At 40.1% G+C, this 13,450-nt stretch overlaps 1 protein-coding gene across 2 annotated transcripts in view; it reads right to left on the bottom strand.

Annotated features, from left to right (window-relative positions):
* Nucleotides 1-2,316: 2,316 nt before the first annotated feature.
* Nucleotides 2,317-13,450, bottom strand: part of SLC8A2 (solute carrier family 8 member A2) — a 253,348-nt gene continuing 242,214 nt past the window's right edge. For both annotated transcript variants that reach the window (XM_053689092.1, XM_053689091.1), the window contains 3 exons: nucleotides 5,279-5,378; nucleotides 3,698-3,973; nucleotides 2,317-3,044 (listed from right to left, as the gene is read on the bottom strand). In XM_053689092.1, coding sequence (XP_053545067.1) covers nucleotides 2,668-3,044; nucleotides 3,698-3,973; nucleotides 5,279-5,378 — 753 coding nt within the window. In that variant the 3' untranslated portion in view covers nucleotides 2,317-2,667. The remainder of the gene's footprint in view (nucleotides 3,045-3,697; nucleotides 3,974-5,278; nucleotides 5,379-13,450) is intronic.

The raw sequence follows: 13,450 nt of genomic DNA on the forward strand, positions 1-13,450 counted from the left end.
ATATATCTGATAGCCAAAGAGATATTGATAAAAGGACAGAATCACAGAATATATAGTTGAGGAAATAGGTCTTGAAAAGAAAGGATGTAGGAGAAGATACAATTTGAGGTTTAAAGAAAGAGTTACAGAAAGAGTGGGATACAGAAAAGATTGGACAAACAACAAAAAATAATCAAGAAAAAGCATTGAGCAGATACACAGACTAAAACACGAGAGGCATATGGGGTCCAGCATTACATATAAAACAGCTACATTGGGAGAATTACCAGTAAAAGGGAAGTAAGGTATCCTCACAACATACAAGATGTCCCCACTTGGTTTAGGGGTTTAGAGAGGCTGGCTCCAATGCTTTTACATTTTTAATTTTTTTTTTTTTTTGGTAAACATAAAAACAATAAGTACCCACCAGCCTCCAAGCACAATGTCCAAGGTTGATATGACCTGGCAATTGTGCTTATTCAAGTCCTTTATGTTGTGTGTCCTTCTTCCACCAATTAAAACACGCAACCAACAAATTGTTAAATCCTGTTGTTGGCGTGCAGAAAGTTCAATGGCTGTGCTGACAAGAGGGTGGGAAGGGCCCCCAGAAAGCCCAACCCTTGTGCGTCTGGAAATGAGAGAGACTCAACTTCTGATCAGTTGGAGATACCAGTCAAATTGTGAAACAGTTAAGGAAAGAGGTAAAATGAAATTTTAAGATATGTGGCCAGTCTTGGTCATGGAGGCAAATCCAAGTATTTCCAGATGCCTGCCTTCCCACATAACCAAATTACTTTATTTTCTTACCACTTATGGCCAACCAGTGCAGAATCTAACCACATTCAGCTAATGATGATAAATGATATCCAAGAAACAATGAAATATTATAATAGTAGCCACATGGACTGCTTCATGTATTGATACATAAAGTCACTGCATGATGTTTAAAACAAAAATATTTAGGTACTGAGGGATTTGGAAGACTAACAGCTAGACATATGTGACCCATCCAACCTAGGTATCTAAGTCACTTGTTTTGGATGGGCATCCTTTAGTCAAATTACATGTCTCTATAGCTTTGAAGAAAAATGGTAAAAATAATAATGTGCTTGACAAATAATGGAGGATGATAGTTTTGAATGTGGTTGCATTTTTGTCTCTTTCTACTTTGTTTCTAGTAGCTTGCAAACTTTGGAGTAGGTAATCTATGATAAATAATGAGAAAGGCAAACCACCGGTGATCAGTTAGTGTCGTCTCTACAGATTTTGCGTTGATTATGTGTGTGCTCTGGCAAAGGGCAATTGAAAACTAACTGGCCAGTCTCAGTCCAGGCTTGACTTGTGGCAGTGTGATTGAATGCTGTAGCCTAGAAAGAACTCAAGCATTAATAAACTGGTAGATAAATATCTTGTGTAGGAAACAGAGCCTAGAAAATGGCTTTATCCTGATTGGCTGGCTTGGGGACCCCAGAACCAATTAAAATGAATTGATTTGGAATCAGGACACTAGGGATTGTGTAAACCATCACTAAAGACAATATGACAGGCAGTGGAAGCTGTAAGAACATATCTGTCAATATTACACATTCCTTAAAGCCCTACTCCTACATCAAGTTAGAGTAAGGAGGATTAAGAGTCTACTTAGATTAAACTCTCAAACAAGAGTAACACAACAACACTTTAGGGCACAACCTTTTTTGCATGACATAATAGGGATATTGTATAGGTTCTTCGGTTAGAGACTATTAAGATAAAAATGTTGCTTTCCCATCAAAGAACAATACACTTATGATAGAACTTTGGGTCTTGGAACCTATCCCACTCACTGAAGAATGACCCAGAAAAAGGGCATTATGGGTATTGTTGTCTGTACCATCCACCTCAGTCAGGAGGATATTTGGGGGCATGAACACTTTCCATCCTAAAATGGAGACAGCAAAATAAAGGAGCCATTGGGCCTATGTCTTCTAAATAGTTTTTTTGCAGGTGTGGGTCTCTGCAACATTGTGTTAGGCTAGTCCTATCTAGCACCACAGCTGGCTCCAAACTAGCTTGGAAATAACATGTTGATATTTCTATCATTACCCTATTTCATAAAAAATCCAGCACCCTTTAAAAGTTACCTTGTCATTTTAAAATGAAGTTGACAATTCAAGCTGAGAAAGTGTAGAGTAAGGTTCTTCCGTTTCCTGGATTAAACATTCATTGCCTGAACCATTATATGTTGCACTTGGTGATAAAACCCATGAATGTTTGTGTACTGGTTAACATAATAGGACCAGGATTCCTTCTGCACCTTAGGATACTCATCATCATAATACATAGTGTGGCCTCCATCTTTACTATCATTTTCCTCCTTTAGCTCATTTCTCTTTTGTTCCATTTCTCCATATCTGCAGCTCAGGAACTTATATCCCTCTCATATTTCCTTCCAGATACTTTTACTTTTTTTCTGGGCCAGTGGGGTCAAAAATTAGAAGATGATGATGTGGATAAATATTGGAGCAGGACATGTTAAAAAAATAAATAAATAGCTTAAAATTAATCTCAGTTTTTTTTTTGCCCTCCATCCCTCCAGACTGATTTTAACTGGATGAAACAAGCCCGACATAGGCAAGGTTTCATGGAATGTTTGAGTACTCAGTCTGAGGAGAAGGTTGTCCATGAAATCTCCTCTACATCACCTCCTTAAAAGCCTTTAATATGGCAGTAGGCTTCAAGGCTGGAGAACAGAATGTAGAGGAGCCAGAGGCCAACAAAGAACATGGCAGTGAGGGTTTTGGACAGACGAGTGCCTCCCAATTCACCTCCTATATGGGGTCTGCGACGGTAGAGCAGGATGCTAATGCTGATGAAAGCAAAGATAGTGAAAAGTGTCACAGAGAAGGCTAGGGAGCCCGTCTCAACCTTGAAGTCTCTTCCGTGGAAGGCATGGTAAATAGCTGCCACAGACCAGGCCACACCAATACCCAGAAAGACATTCACAGCATTGCTGCCCGTCACATTTCCTATACATGCATCTGCATATTGATCCTGTGTTGCTGCCACCTTGCTAGCGAAAGTATCTGGGGAGAAGACAAGGTGAGATAACATGAGGAGTAATCTCTAGGCCTCAAATTTACCCACTATCTGTGTCACTCTGTCATCCTATGTGTGGAAGTACAATAATCCTGACCCATAAGTCCCTACTGTCTATGTCACTGTGCCATCCTATGGGTGGTAGTAAAATAATCATAACCCATAAGTCCTTTCTGTCTATGTCACTGTGTCATCCTGTGGGCGAAGGTACAATAAATCATGACTCATAAGTCTAGTATCTGTGTTACTGTGTCATCCTATGGATATACAATAACCATAACCCACCTATGGGTGTAAGCAAAACAATCATGGCCCAAACATCCCTCCTGTCTATGTCAATACAATAATCATGACCCATAAATGTTTAGTGTCTGAGTCACTATGTCATCCTATGGCTGGAGGTACAATAATCATAGCCCATAAGTGTCTAGTGTCTGAGTCACTGTGTCATCCTATGGCTGGAGGTACAATAATAATAACCCATAAATGTCTAGTGTCTGAGTCACTGTGTCATCCTATGGCTGGAGGTACAATTATCATGACCCATAAGTGTCTAATGTCTGAGTCATTGTGTCATCCTATGCGTGGAGATACAATAAGTCATGTCCCATAAGTCTCGCATTTGGAGTCTTGCTGTTACCTGGAATGGATGTGCCAAGAGCAACAAACACCACAGCTGTGACAGAGTCCTTCAGCCCAACTGTGCAGCCAAAATGAGAGGCCAGATCCCCAATGACAGCCGTGAGGATCCCTACGATAGTGATGCAGACAAAGAAGCATGCCCAACCATTCCAGTACTCCGTGGGGGGCACAAAAGCAAACAGGACTTTCCAAAACACTGTGAGGAAGTGCATGACATAGTCGAAGCAGGAGGGAAGGCGTTCCTCTCGCCCATCATCTTCCTCATCCTCGTCTCCTGAAAAGGAAGGGCAAGGAGGAAACAATCACCCACATGTCCTAAATAATTATCCTATATAGGATACCTCAAGAGCCATAGAGCAATCATCTCAATGTGCAGCTAACTTTATTCTATCCCTGCTTCTCCATCTGCAAAAGACACACAGCTGTCTATTACCGTTCTCCTCTCTCTGTATAAGATACACAACCAACTCTCACTCTGTTCCTCTAAACAGAGCCAACTCTCACTCTCCTCCTCTCTCCGTATTAGATACACAACTATCTTTCATCCTGTTCCTCTCTCTGTAAAAAAGACACAATTATGTTTCACTCTGCTCCTCTGCCTGTATAAAATACACAGGTATCTCTCACCCAGCTGATCTCTCTATAATATACATTGTTATCTCTTATCCTGCTCTTCTATTTGTGAGATCTATGGGATTTTTTTTACCTTGTATTGTAATGTAGGAGTCTCTGTTTCACATACAGAACACTACATAGCAACATAAACATTTCTCAAGATTTTCTCAATTTGTGTTTCTAAATAAAAAATTTTTTAAGGGCCTCGCCGCACCGACAAAACTTCTCAGAATATCTCGCCTGAGCAGCAAGGTTTTGAATATCAGGCCCTGTATAAGATACAGATACACACAGCTATATGTCATCCAGTCCCTCTCACTGTATAAGATACACTCACTCTGCTCATCTCTCTGTTTAACCCCTTAATGACCACAATGTACCCTGTATGTCACTGGTCGTTAAGGTTTTTTTCAGGCCATAATAGCACAAGTCTAGCAAGAACACGCTATTAATGCCCTCCCTCGAGCAGGCTTTGTGGAATAGAGCAGTCTCAACGCTGGTGGCAAGACCACGTTATAAAACAATCAAGTCCCAAAAAATGGCCAGCGACATACAGGGTACGTCGCTGGTCCTTAAGGGGTTAAAATACACAGTAGTTTCTCACTCTGCTCATTTATCTGTAGAAGATACACAGTTAACTCTCACCATGCTCCTCACTATATAAGATATACAGCTATCTCTCACCCAGCCCCTATCTCTATATAAGGTACACAACTATCACTCTACCTCTATCTCTCTGTATATGATACACAACTATCTCTCACTCGGCTCTTCTCTATGTATTAGATACACAGTTATCTCTCACTCTGCTGGTCTCTCTGTATAAGATATACAATTATATCTCACCCTCCTCTTCTCTGTGTGTAAAATGTACAGCTTTAACATGACTCACCACCAGGGGGCAGTAAAGTTCATGTTATGGACAGGCTACAACAAAGCCATAAGAACACATTAGTCGCCTCACCTGCACTGACGGTGATCGCCTCCATAAACTGTTCCCTCCAGGAATGTGTTCCAATGACCAGAGCCAAGTTTGTCTTTTTGATAAGCTTATCCACTGTGCTCTGTAGGGGAATAAACAGTAATTTAACTCAATTAACCCTTTAAGGACACAGCTTTCAGTTTGCTCAATTATTTTATGACGGAAAAATTCTGTCATATGTTCCTAAGAGGTTAGGCAAACAGATTCCTAGGTTTAATACAAAATAAATAAATAACAGTTATAAAAGCACTAAATAAACGATCATTACATCATAAAGTAATCAGAAAATATATCACCAGTATATTACAGTGACAAATATTTGTCACATTCCAATTCCAATCGGTATGGGATGTTTTTTACCTTACTTTTCTATAATAAAAATAATCCGTCAGTAATTCCTGTGTTTGAATTAGTTAAACTGCCCAAACTATGTATGAGATATAACTGGAGTATTGCATTTTCTTGCACTTGGATCACATACCTTCCAACAGTTGCTTTCTGGGACAGGGAGGGGGCTTGTGGTTGATGGGCCACCAGTGATTTGTGAGCAAAAGGAGGGGTGGAGCTGCACATGTAGGGGCCAATTTATCAAAGTGCGAATGGACATGGTCCGCTGTAGCGATCATGTCTGCCGCACATCGATAAATGCCGACAGCATATGTTGTAAGCATTTATTATGGCACAAGTATTTCTCTAGCCATGCTTGTGCAATGCTGCCCCCTGCAGATTTGCGGTCAATCGGCCGCTAGCAGGGGGTGTTAATCAACCCGATCGTATGCGATCCGGTGGATTGTTGTCCGCCACCTCAGAGGTGGCAGACGAGTTAAGAAGCAGTGGTAATCCACTGTGGGAGAGATGTCGGCACAGAGCTTCAAACCTGGGACAATAGTGCGTTGGTCGGGAGCTCTGGGATCAGGTAAACACACTAAGTGCTTGATTTATCATCAGGAGAGCCGATGAAGTTTGCTGTACGTTGCCCCATTTAACATTGAATAACGCTGCTTGTGCAATGCCGCACCTGCTCGTGTGCAGCCATTCACACACAAGAGGGGGCTGTCAATCAGCCAGATCGGATCAGGATGATTGCAATCCGCAAAACTTTATTTTAGTAGACAACCCAACGTATTGATCTAGTCCCATTTTGGTACATTTTATGCCACCGTTTCACCGACAAATGCGATCGTATTAAAAAAAAATCCTTAACTTAACCGGAAAAAGTGCAGGTCTTGCAGATGTCCGGAAGTGAGGCATGCAGTACTAATGCAGCTTCAACGATGTTGGTAAAGATGCACCAGTATACCCCTTAACAGCCGTGCAATTTACAGGGTACGTTGGTTGTTAAAGGGACACTGAAACCAATTTTTTTCTTTCTTGATTCAGATTGAGCATGCAATTTTAAGCAACTTTCTAATTTACTCCTATTATCATGTTTTTTTCGTTCTCTTGCTATCTTTATTTGAAAAAGAAGGCATCTAAGCTTTTTTCTTGGTTCAGTACTCTGGACAGCACTTTTTTTATTGGTGTGTGAATTTATCCACCAATCAGCAAGGACAACCCAGGTTGTTCACCAAAAATGGGCCGGCATCTAAACTTACATTCTTGCATTTCAAATAAAGATACCAAGAGAATAAAGAAAATTTGATAATAGGAGTAAATTAGAAAGTCGCTTAAAATTTCATGCTCTATCTGAATCATGAAAGAAAAAAATTTGGGTTCAGTGTCCCTTTAAGGGGTTTGAGAATTCAACCAGGATATCATAGTATAGGCAATGGGGCATATTTATCAAACTCCGTGTGGAGCTTGATGCCTTTAGATAATAAGACCCTCTGAGAGGCCAAAATGTAAATTTAGCAATCTCAGTATGCAGCAAAATGCTGCAAATTGCCTGAAACCGCTACATTTTCTATCTTTCGTTGACTGTGGTCAATAGGACTAACTGTAAATGGGTTTGTGCACTGCTTTTAGTAATCAATATGCAGCATATGAAGCTGGGTCAGGCAGTTTGCCACATACTTATAGGAACTGTGTACTAAATTGTCTAAAAATAGCTCCTGTATTTTGTCATTTGTAAGAGCTAATTTTGCTATTGTATATTCTGCCTACACTGACAATTGCAGTAAATCTCTACTTGTTATAGAAAAGCTATGTAAACTAGAAGGTACAAAAGAGAAAGAGGTACTAAAATGTTCATTTTCAATTGTTCTCTCTTTGTGTGCATAAGGATAAATATTCAGACAGGGTATGAGGTCATTTTAAACAACTTTCCATTTTAATTCTATCATCAAATTTGCTTTCTTCTCTTGGTATTCTTTGTTGAAAGCTAACCTTAGGTAGGTTCATATGCTAATTTCTAAGCCCTTAAAGGCTAGTTCATGTGTGCCATATAGATACAATTGTGCTCACTCCCCTGTAGTTACCTAGGAGTGAGCACTGATTGGCTAAAATGCAAGTGTGTCAAAAGAACTGAAATAAGGGGGCAGTCTGCATAGGCTTATAAACAAGGTAATTACAGAGGTAAAAGGTATATTAAAGGGACACTGAACCCAATTTTCTTTGTGTGTGATTTAGATAGAGCATTACATTTTAAGAGACTTTCTAATTTACTCCTATTATCAAATTTTCTTTATTCTCTTGGTATCTTTATTTAAAATGCAAGAATGTTAGTTTAGATGCCGGCCCATTTTTGGTGAACATCCTGGGTTGTCCTTGCTGATTGGTGAATAAATGTATCCACCAATAAAAAAAGAGCTGTCCAGAGTCCTAAACCAAGAAAAAAAATGTAGATGCTTTCTTTTTCAATTAAAGATAGCAAGAGAACGAAGAAAAATTGATAATAGGAGTAAATTAGAAAGTTGCTTAAAATTGCATGCTCTATCTGAATCACAAAATCAGTGTCCCTTTAATATAACTGTGTTGGTTTTGCAAAACTGGGGAATGGGTAATAAAGTGATTATCATCTTTTTAAACAAAGAAAATTCTGGAGTAAACTGTCCCTTTAAATAATAGAAGTAAATTGTAAATTTGTTCAAAATTGCATGCTCTATCTGAATCAGGGGAAAAAAAAAAAGTTTTAGTTTTATATCCCTTTAATTCTGATTAAAAAAATATTTACTTATTAAAGGTTCCAGTTCCAGTTTTAACATATTAAAGAACTGTAAACTATACCATAAAGAATTGTTCTCAAACTATATTTGCATGAGGAATTCACCAATAAAATACAAGCCTCTATTTACATATTCTAATGTCACTCACCACTCATAAAACAAATGTCCTATCATCTTCATTTTCTTTTCTGCCTGCACACTACCCCTTTTTTTTCTAGTATATCGCCCCTATCGCCCTTTATTTCTCTGTGCCTTAGCAATTTGTTTTCCTGTCAGAGTATTTTGCAAGTTGACATCTAAATATATCTCTATACCATAATCAGAAAGTAAAATGAAAAATTTCAGGATTTTCACCCACTCTCCATTCACAGATGGTTACTGTTTTTAGAGCCACAGATTGCCCTGTGTCCCCTACACACATACAGGAGAGGTAACAGAGGCCTTTACTGCACAAATAGCTTAAATCAGGATTATATGTCGTTTCTTCTCTCCTTATCGGTTTAGCGCAGTTAAAACCTTCGTCTAATCCGTTCAAAGAGTTTTAGTGAATGCGGCTATAAAAAAATGAGTCGTTGTAAGCCTCTAAAGGAGAGAGAAATGAGATTGTTGAGGGAAGATGGTTGGTGAAGTCATATATAAGGAATCACAAGTCTTAATTTGGGTCATAAATTGGTCTATTTAAAATAATGTATTTATTGTTTAAATTGAGGGGCTCTGAGGTTTGGGAAGCAGCTGCCCATTGGTTTTTTTAGTTCTGTAATTATTTTGTAACAAAGTCCTTCATACATCCGATATTTTGCCCCGCCTTTTCCTATTTTATTCTTATGACCTGGCAGCTTTTGATTGGTTTAAGACTGGTATTCAATGGTGCACTGTTTTCTTGCAACTAGAATACATACAGTATATAACCAGACCTGCTAACTTTAAAATAATAATAATCATAGCGTGCATTATTTTGCTAATTATGTTAAGAATGTAAAAACGGACATGAAACCCCAAATTTTTCTTTCATGATTTAGGTAGAACATACAATTTTAAACAACTTTCCAGTTTACGTCTATTATCATATTTTCTTCATTCTCTTGGTATCATTTGTTGAAGGAGCAGCAATGCACTACTGGTTTCTAACTGAAAACATGGGTGAGCCAATGACAATCGGTATATATATGCAGCCACCAATCAGCAGCTAGAACCTAGGTTCTTTGCTGCTCCTGAGCTTTTCTAGATAAACCTTTCAGCAAAGGATAACAAGAGAAGGAAGCAAATTAAATAATATAAGTAAATTGGAAACTTGTTTAACTCCTTGGCGACCGAGGACGTGTCAGGCACATCCTTCAAAGGGTGTCAGTTAAGGACCAAGGACGTGCCTGACACGTCCTCAGGTAATCTGAGCGCTGGAAGCGATCGAGATCTCTTCCCGCCGCTCAAACGGTATTGCAGCGATGCCTCGATGCTGAGGCATCCTGCAATACTGCTCCTGACTGCCGGGCTCTGTTTTGATGACTTCCTTTTCACTCCATAGGGAGCCCAGCAGTCAGGCAGAGCATCGGAAGCCAACGGGCAGGCTTTTGATGCTCTGTAAGTGTGCTAAGTGCCTCGGTGGGTCGAGGCACTTAGTAAAATAACATAATATTAAAAAAAAATAAAAAAAATATGTTATTTTTATAAAATAGCTCAATATAGCCCCCATATAGCCCCTTCCCCCTCCAGCTTTAAAGATGGCGATGCCCAGTGCATCATGGGGCTCCTGGGGGCCTCATCATATGGGGCAGGCTAGGGTCACCCAATCTGAGCGTGCTCTATAATTAAATTTTTAATAATAAAATATCCCATTTGTCTGATCATGTCAATATTTGTAAATATTGACTCTGACCAGTGTGGATCTCCCTCCCTCTCCTCACTTGCGTTTTTGTGGGAGAGATCTGTGTTTAGGAGAGAGAGATTTATTTAATATTTTTGTTAAAAATTGTGAGACCCAAAGGTTCTTTTCAGAGCCATTAACCCCTAGCTTGCCAGTGATCACTATAAAACACTGGCAGTAGCACAGCAGCACTTTTTTGCTCTCTGTGCAATTTTTCAAGGGTTAATTTATTTTTTTTAGTAATTTGTTAGAGACCCAAAGGCTCTTTTCAGAGCCATTTAGTTAATTTAAATTTAAATTTTGTGTTGATTTTTTTTTTTTAGTATTTTTTTTTCTCTGTGACAAATAAAAATAAATCTATTGCAATCTCTGTGAATTTTTATTTTCTGGTGCTCTGCGTGACAACTGTGTGCTTAATCTCGCTGATATTGTATACGAAAAACTGTTAATAAAAATTATTTACACACAAAAAAAAAAAATGTCACAGAGAAGAATATATAGTGCTGAGGAGGTGTATGCCATCCTTGTGTCAGAGTCAGATGCCTCTATGTCTGACTCAGACCCCAATTTTGACCCTGCCATATGCTCAGATACATTATTAGATACAGTTTCAACTGATAGTGATGTATCTGTGGCTGCTAGTCCCCCTGCTAGCCCCCCTGCCAGAAGGAGACATGTTGCTGCCATTGCTGCTGAAGAGTTGGTAACGCCTCATCACCAGAGGCCAGATATCCAACCTTCACTGCAAATCCTGGCATCAATGCGGATGTGGCAGGATTAAGCCCCCAACAGTTTATGGAGGTGTTTCTGGGCGATGAATCGATGATGTATTGGGGAACATTGTCGCCCAAACTAATTTATATGCCCATCAGTTCCGTGTGCAAAGCCTGACTCATATTTGGCAAAGCAGCAATGGGCCCCCATCGATGTGCCCGAATTTAAAAAATTCTGGGGATTGACTATGCTGATGGGCATCATAAAGAAACCCTCTGTTCGCTCCTACTGGAGCAGTAGCCCCATCTGCCCTACCCCCATTTTTCCCAGAGTATGTCGAAGAAGAGGTATGAAATGATTCTACATTTCATGCACTTCAGCGACAACAGCCTGTGTCCCCCTAGGGAGCATCCCCAGTTTGTCAAGCTGTTTAAAATCCACCCCCTGATTACCCACTTTACTTCCAGCTTTGCAGAGGCTTATACACCTGAAAGGAATATATGCATGGATGAATCCCTGATGAAGTATAAGCTAAGGCTGGGATTCAAGCAGTATATTCCTCCCAAGCGCTTCAGGTATGGAGTAAAGGTGTATAAGCTCTGTGAGAGCGAGGCTGGGTATACTCAGGCCTTCCAGGTGTATGAGGGAAAGGATATACACCTTGACCCTCTAGGTTGACCAGAACATATGGGAACCACTGGCAAGACTGCCTGGGACCTGATTTTACCCCTGATGAACAAAGGGTACCACTTGTATGTAGACAATTTTTATACAAGTGTCCTTTTGTTCAAGCTACTGTATTGTTTTGATACGGTAGCTTGCAGTATAATTCAAAAAAACCACGCAGGTTTCCCAGGACAACTTGCACGCACTCGGCTACGAAGGGGGGAGACCTCAGCTCTGCGCCAAGAGGAACTTAAGTACAGAGACAAGAAGGATGTATACCTTCTTACCACCATCCACACATAGAGGACTGTAGAGGTCTCTGTACGTGCCAGAGCTGAGAGCACAATGAAGCCAGTGTGCATCAAGGCTTATAACCCGCATATCGGTGGGGTTGATGTAGCAGATCAGCTGCTGCAGCCCTACCTAATTATGTGGAAGACAACGGCCTGGTACAAAAAGGTTGCAATTTACTTAATGCAGATTGCAACCCACAAAAAAATAAACCCCGAAATGAAACTGACTTTTTTACAGTTTCAGCTCCAGATCATTTCGGGGATTTTGTACGAAGATGCACCTGTTACCCGGGTGGTGATGGGAGAGAGCAGAGTTGGGGCTACCCATTTTATTTTCAAAATCCTCCCTACTGCGGCAAAGAAAAATCCTCAGAAAAAATGCGTCTGGACCAAGAGGGGGCAGAGAAAGGACACCACCTTTTACTGTCCTGATTGCCCTGGACAGCCTGGACTCTGCATTGGGGACTGCTTCAAGCGGGATCACACACTAGTAAAAAAAAAAATACATTTGCCATAGTGGGTTTTTTTTTTGGGGGGGGGGGTTGGTTACATTTAGTGTTACTGAGTTTGTTTGTTTTTTTACTTTTACTGTGCCATATTTTTAAATTTCACTGTTCTATTTTTTATAATATTGGTGATGTATTTTACCAAAACCTCTCTCACACCTATGCATGGGGGGTATGGGTGTACTCAGGGGGTCTTGCAGAAAACAACCTGGAGTGTTTTCTTGCAATAACTTACAACAGGCTTTCCTAAATCATAGTCAAAAAACATAGTGTGTGTAAAAATGAAAAATGAAAAAATTACCGCCATACACTTTCTCCAATTATTTTGGCTAAAACGGTTGCATCAAAGCATTCCTTATACAATACCTTAAATATATACACTTTCATGGCAATAAATAAAACGGGGGTATACAATAGGCCCCAAATTAAAGATAGGCCTGTCAGAATTAATACTCTCACTTTCAACTCAAATTACAAGTCATACAATTGTAACTGAACCTTCCCAAAATCCTGGCAAACCTATGCATGGAGGCATGGGTGTAATCAGGGGGTCTTGCAGAAAACAGCCTGGAGTGTTTACAACAGGCTCTCTTAAATCATAGTCAAAAAGCAATGTGTGTGTAAAAATGAAAATTGAAAATTTACCACCATACACTTTTTTGGCTAAAACTGTTGCCTCAAAGGCATCAAAACACTCCATATAAGGGGGCGGAGCTAGCCATCGACAAGAGAGGCTAGGAGCTCCGGCTCAAAGTATTAAATATAGTTGATAACTGAAGGCGAAGCCTAACTTAAAAGAGCCTGTGTGATCAGATTAGGTTTGAGAGGAATAGGAGTCACAGTCGGATAGCCCGGGAGCCAGGTGAATTGACCGATAAAGATATTCTCGCCTGCGATCAGGGCCTTGCATACAGGAAGGCTAGTCAGCCACCTTAGTGCGCCCAAGCAGGGGGGCGCACTTGGAGTGGAGCGGCAACAAACAAGGGCTGAATGTGTGTGAGCACTGGGCA

Source organism: Bombina bombina, chromosome 7 (assembly GCF_027579735.1).
Source record: "Bombina bombina isolate aBomBom1 chromosome 7, aBomBom1.pri, whole genome shotgun sequence".
NCBI lineage: Eukaryota > Metazoa > Chordata > Amphibia > Anura > Bombinatoridae > Bombina > Bombina bombina.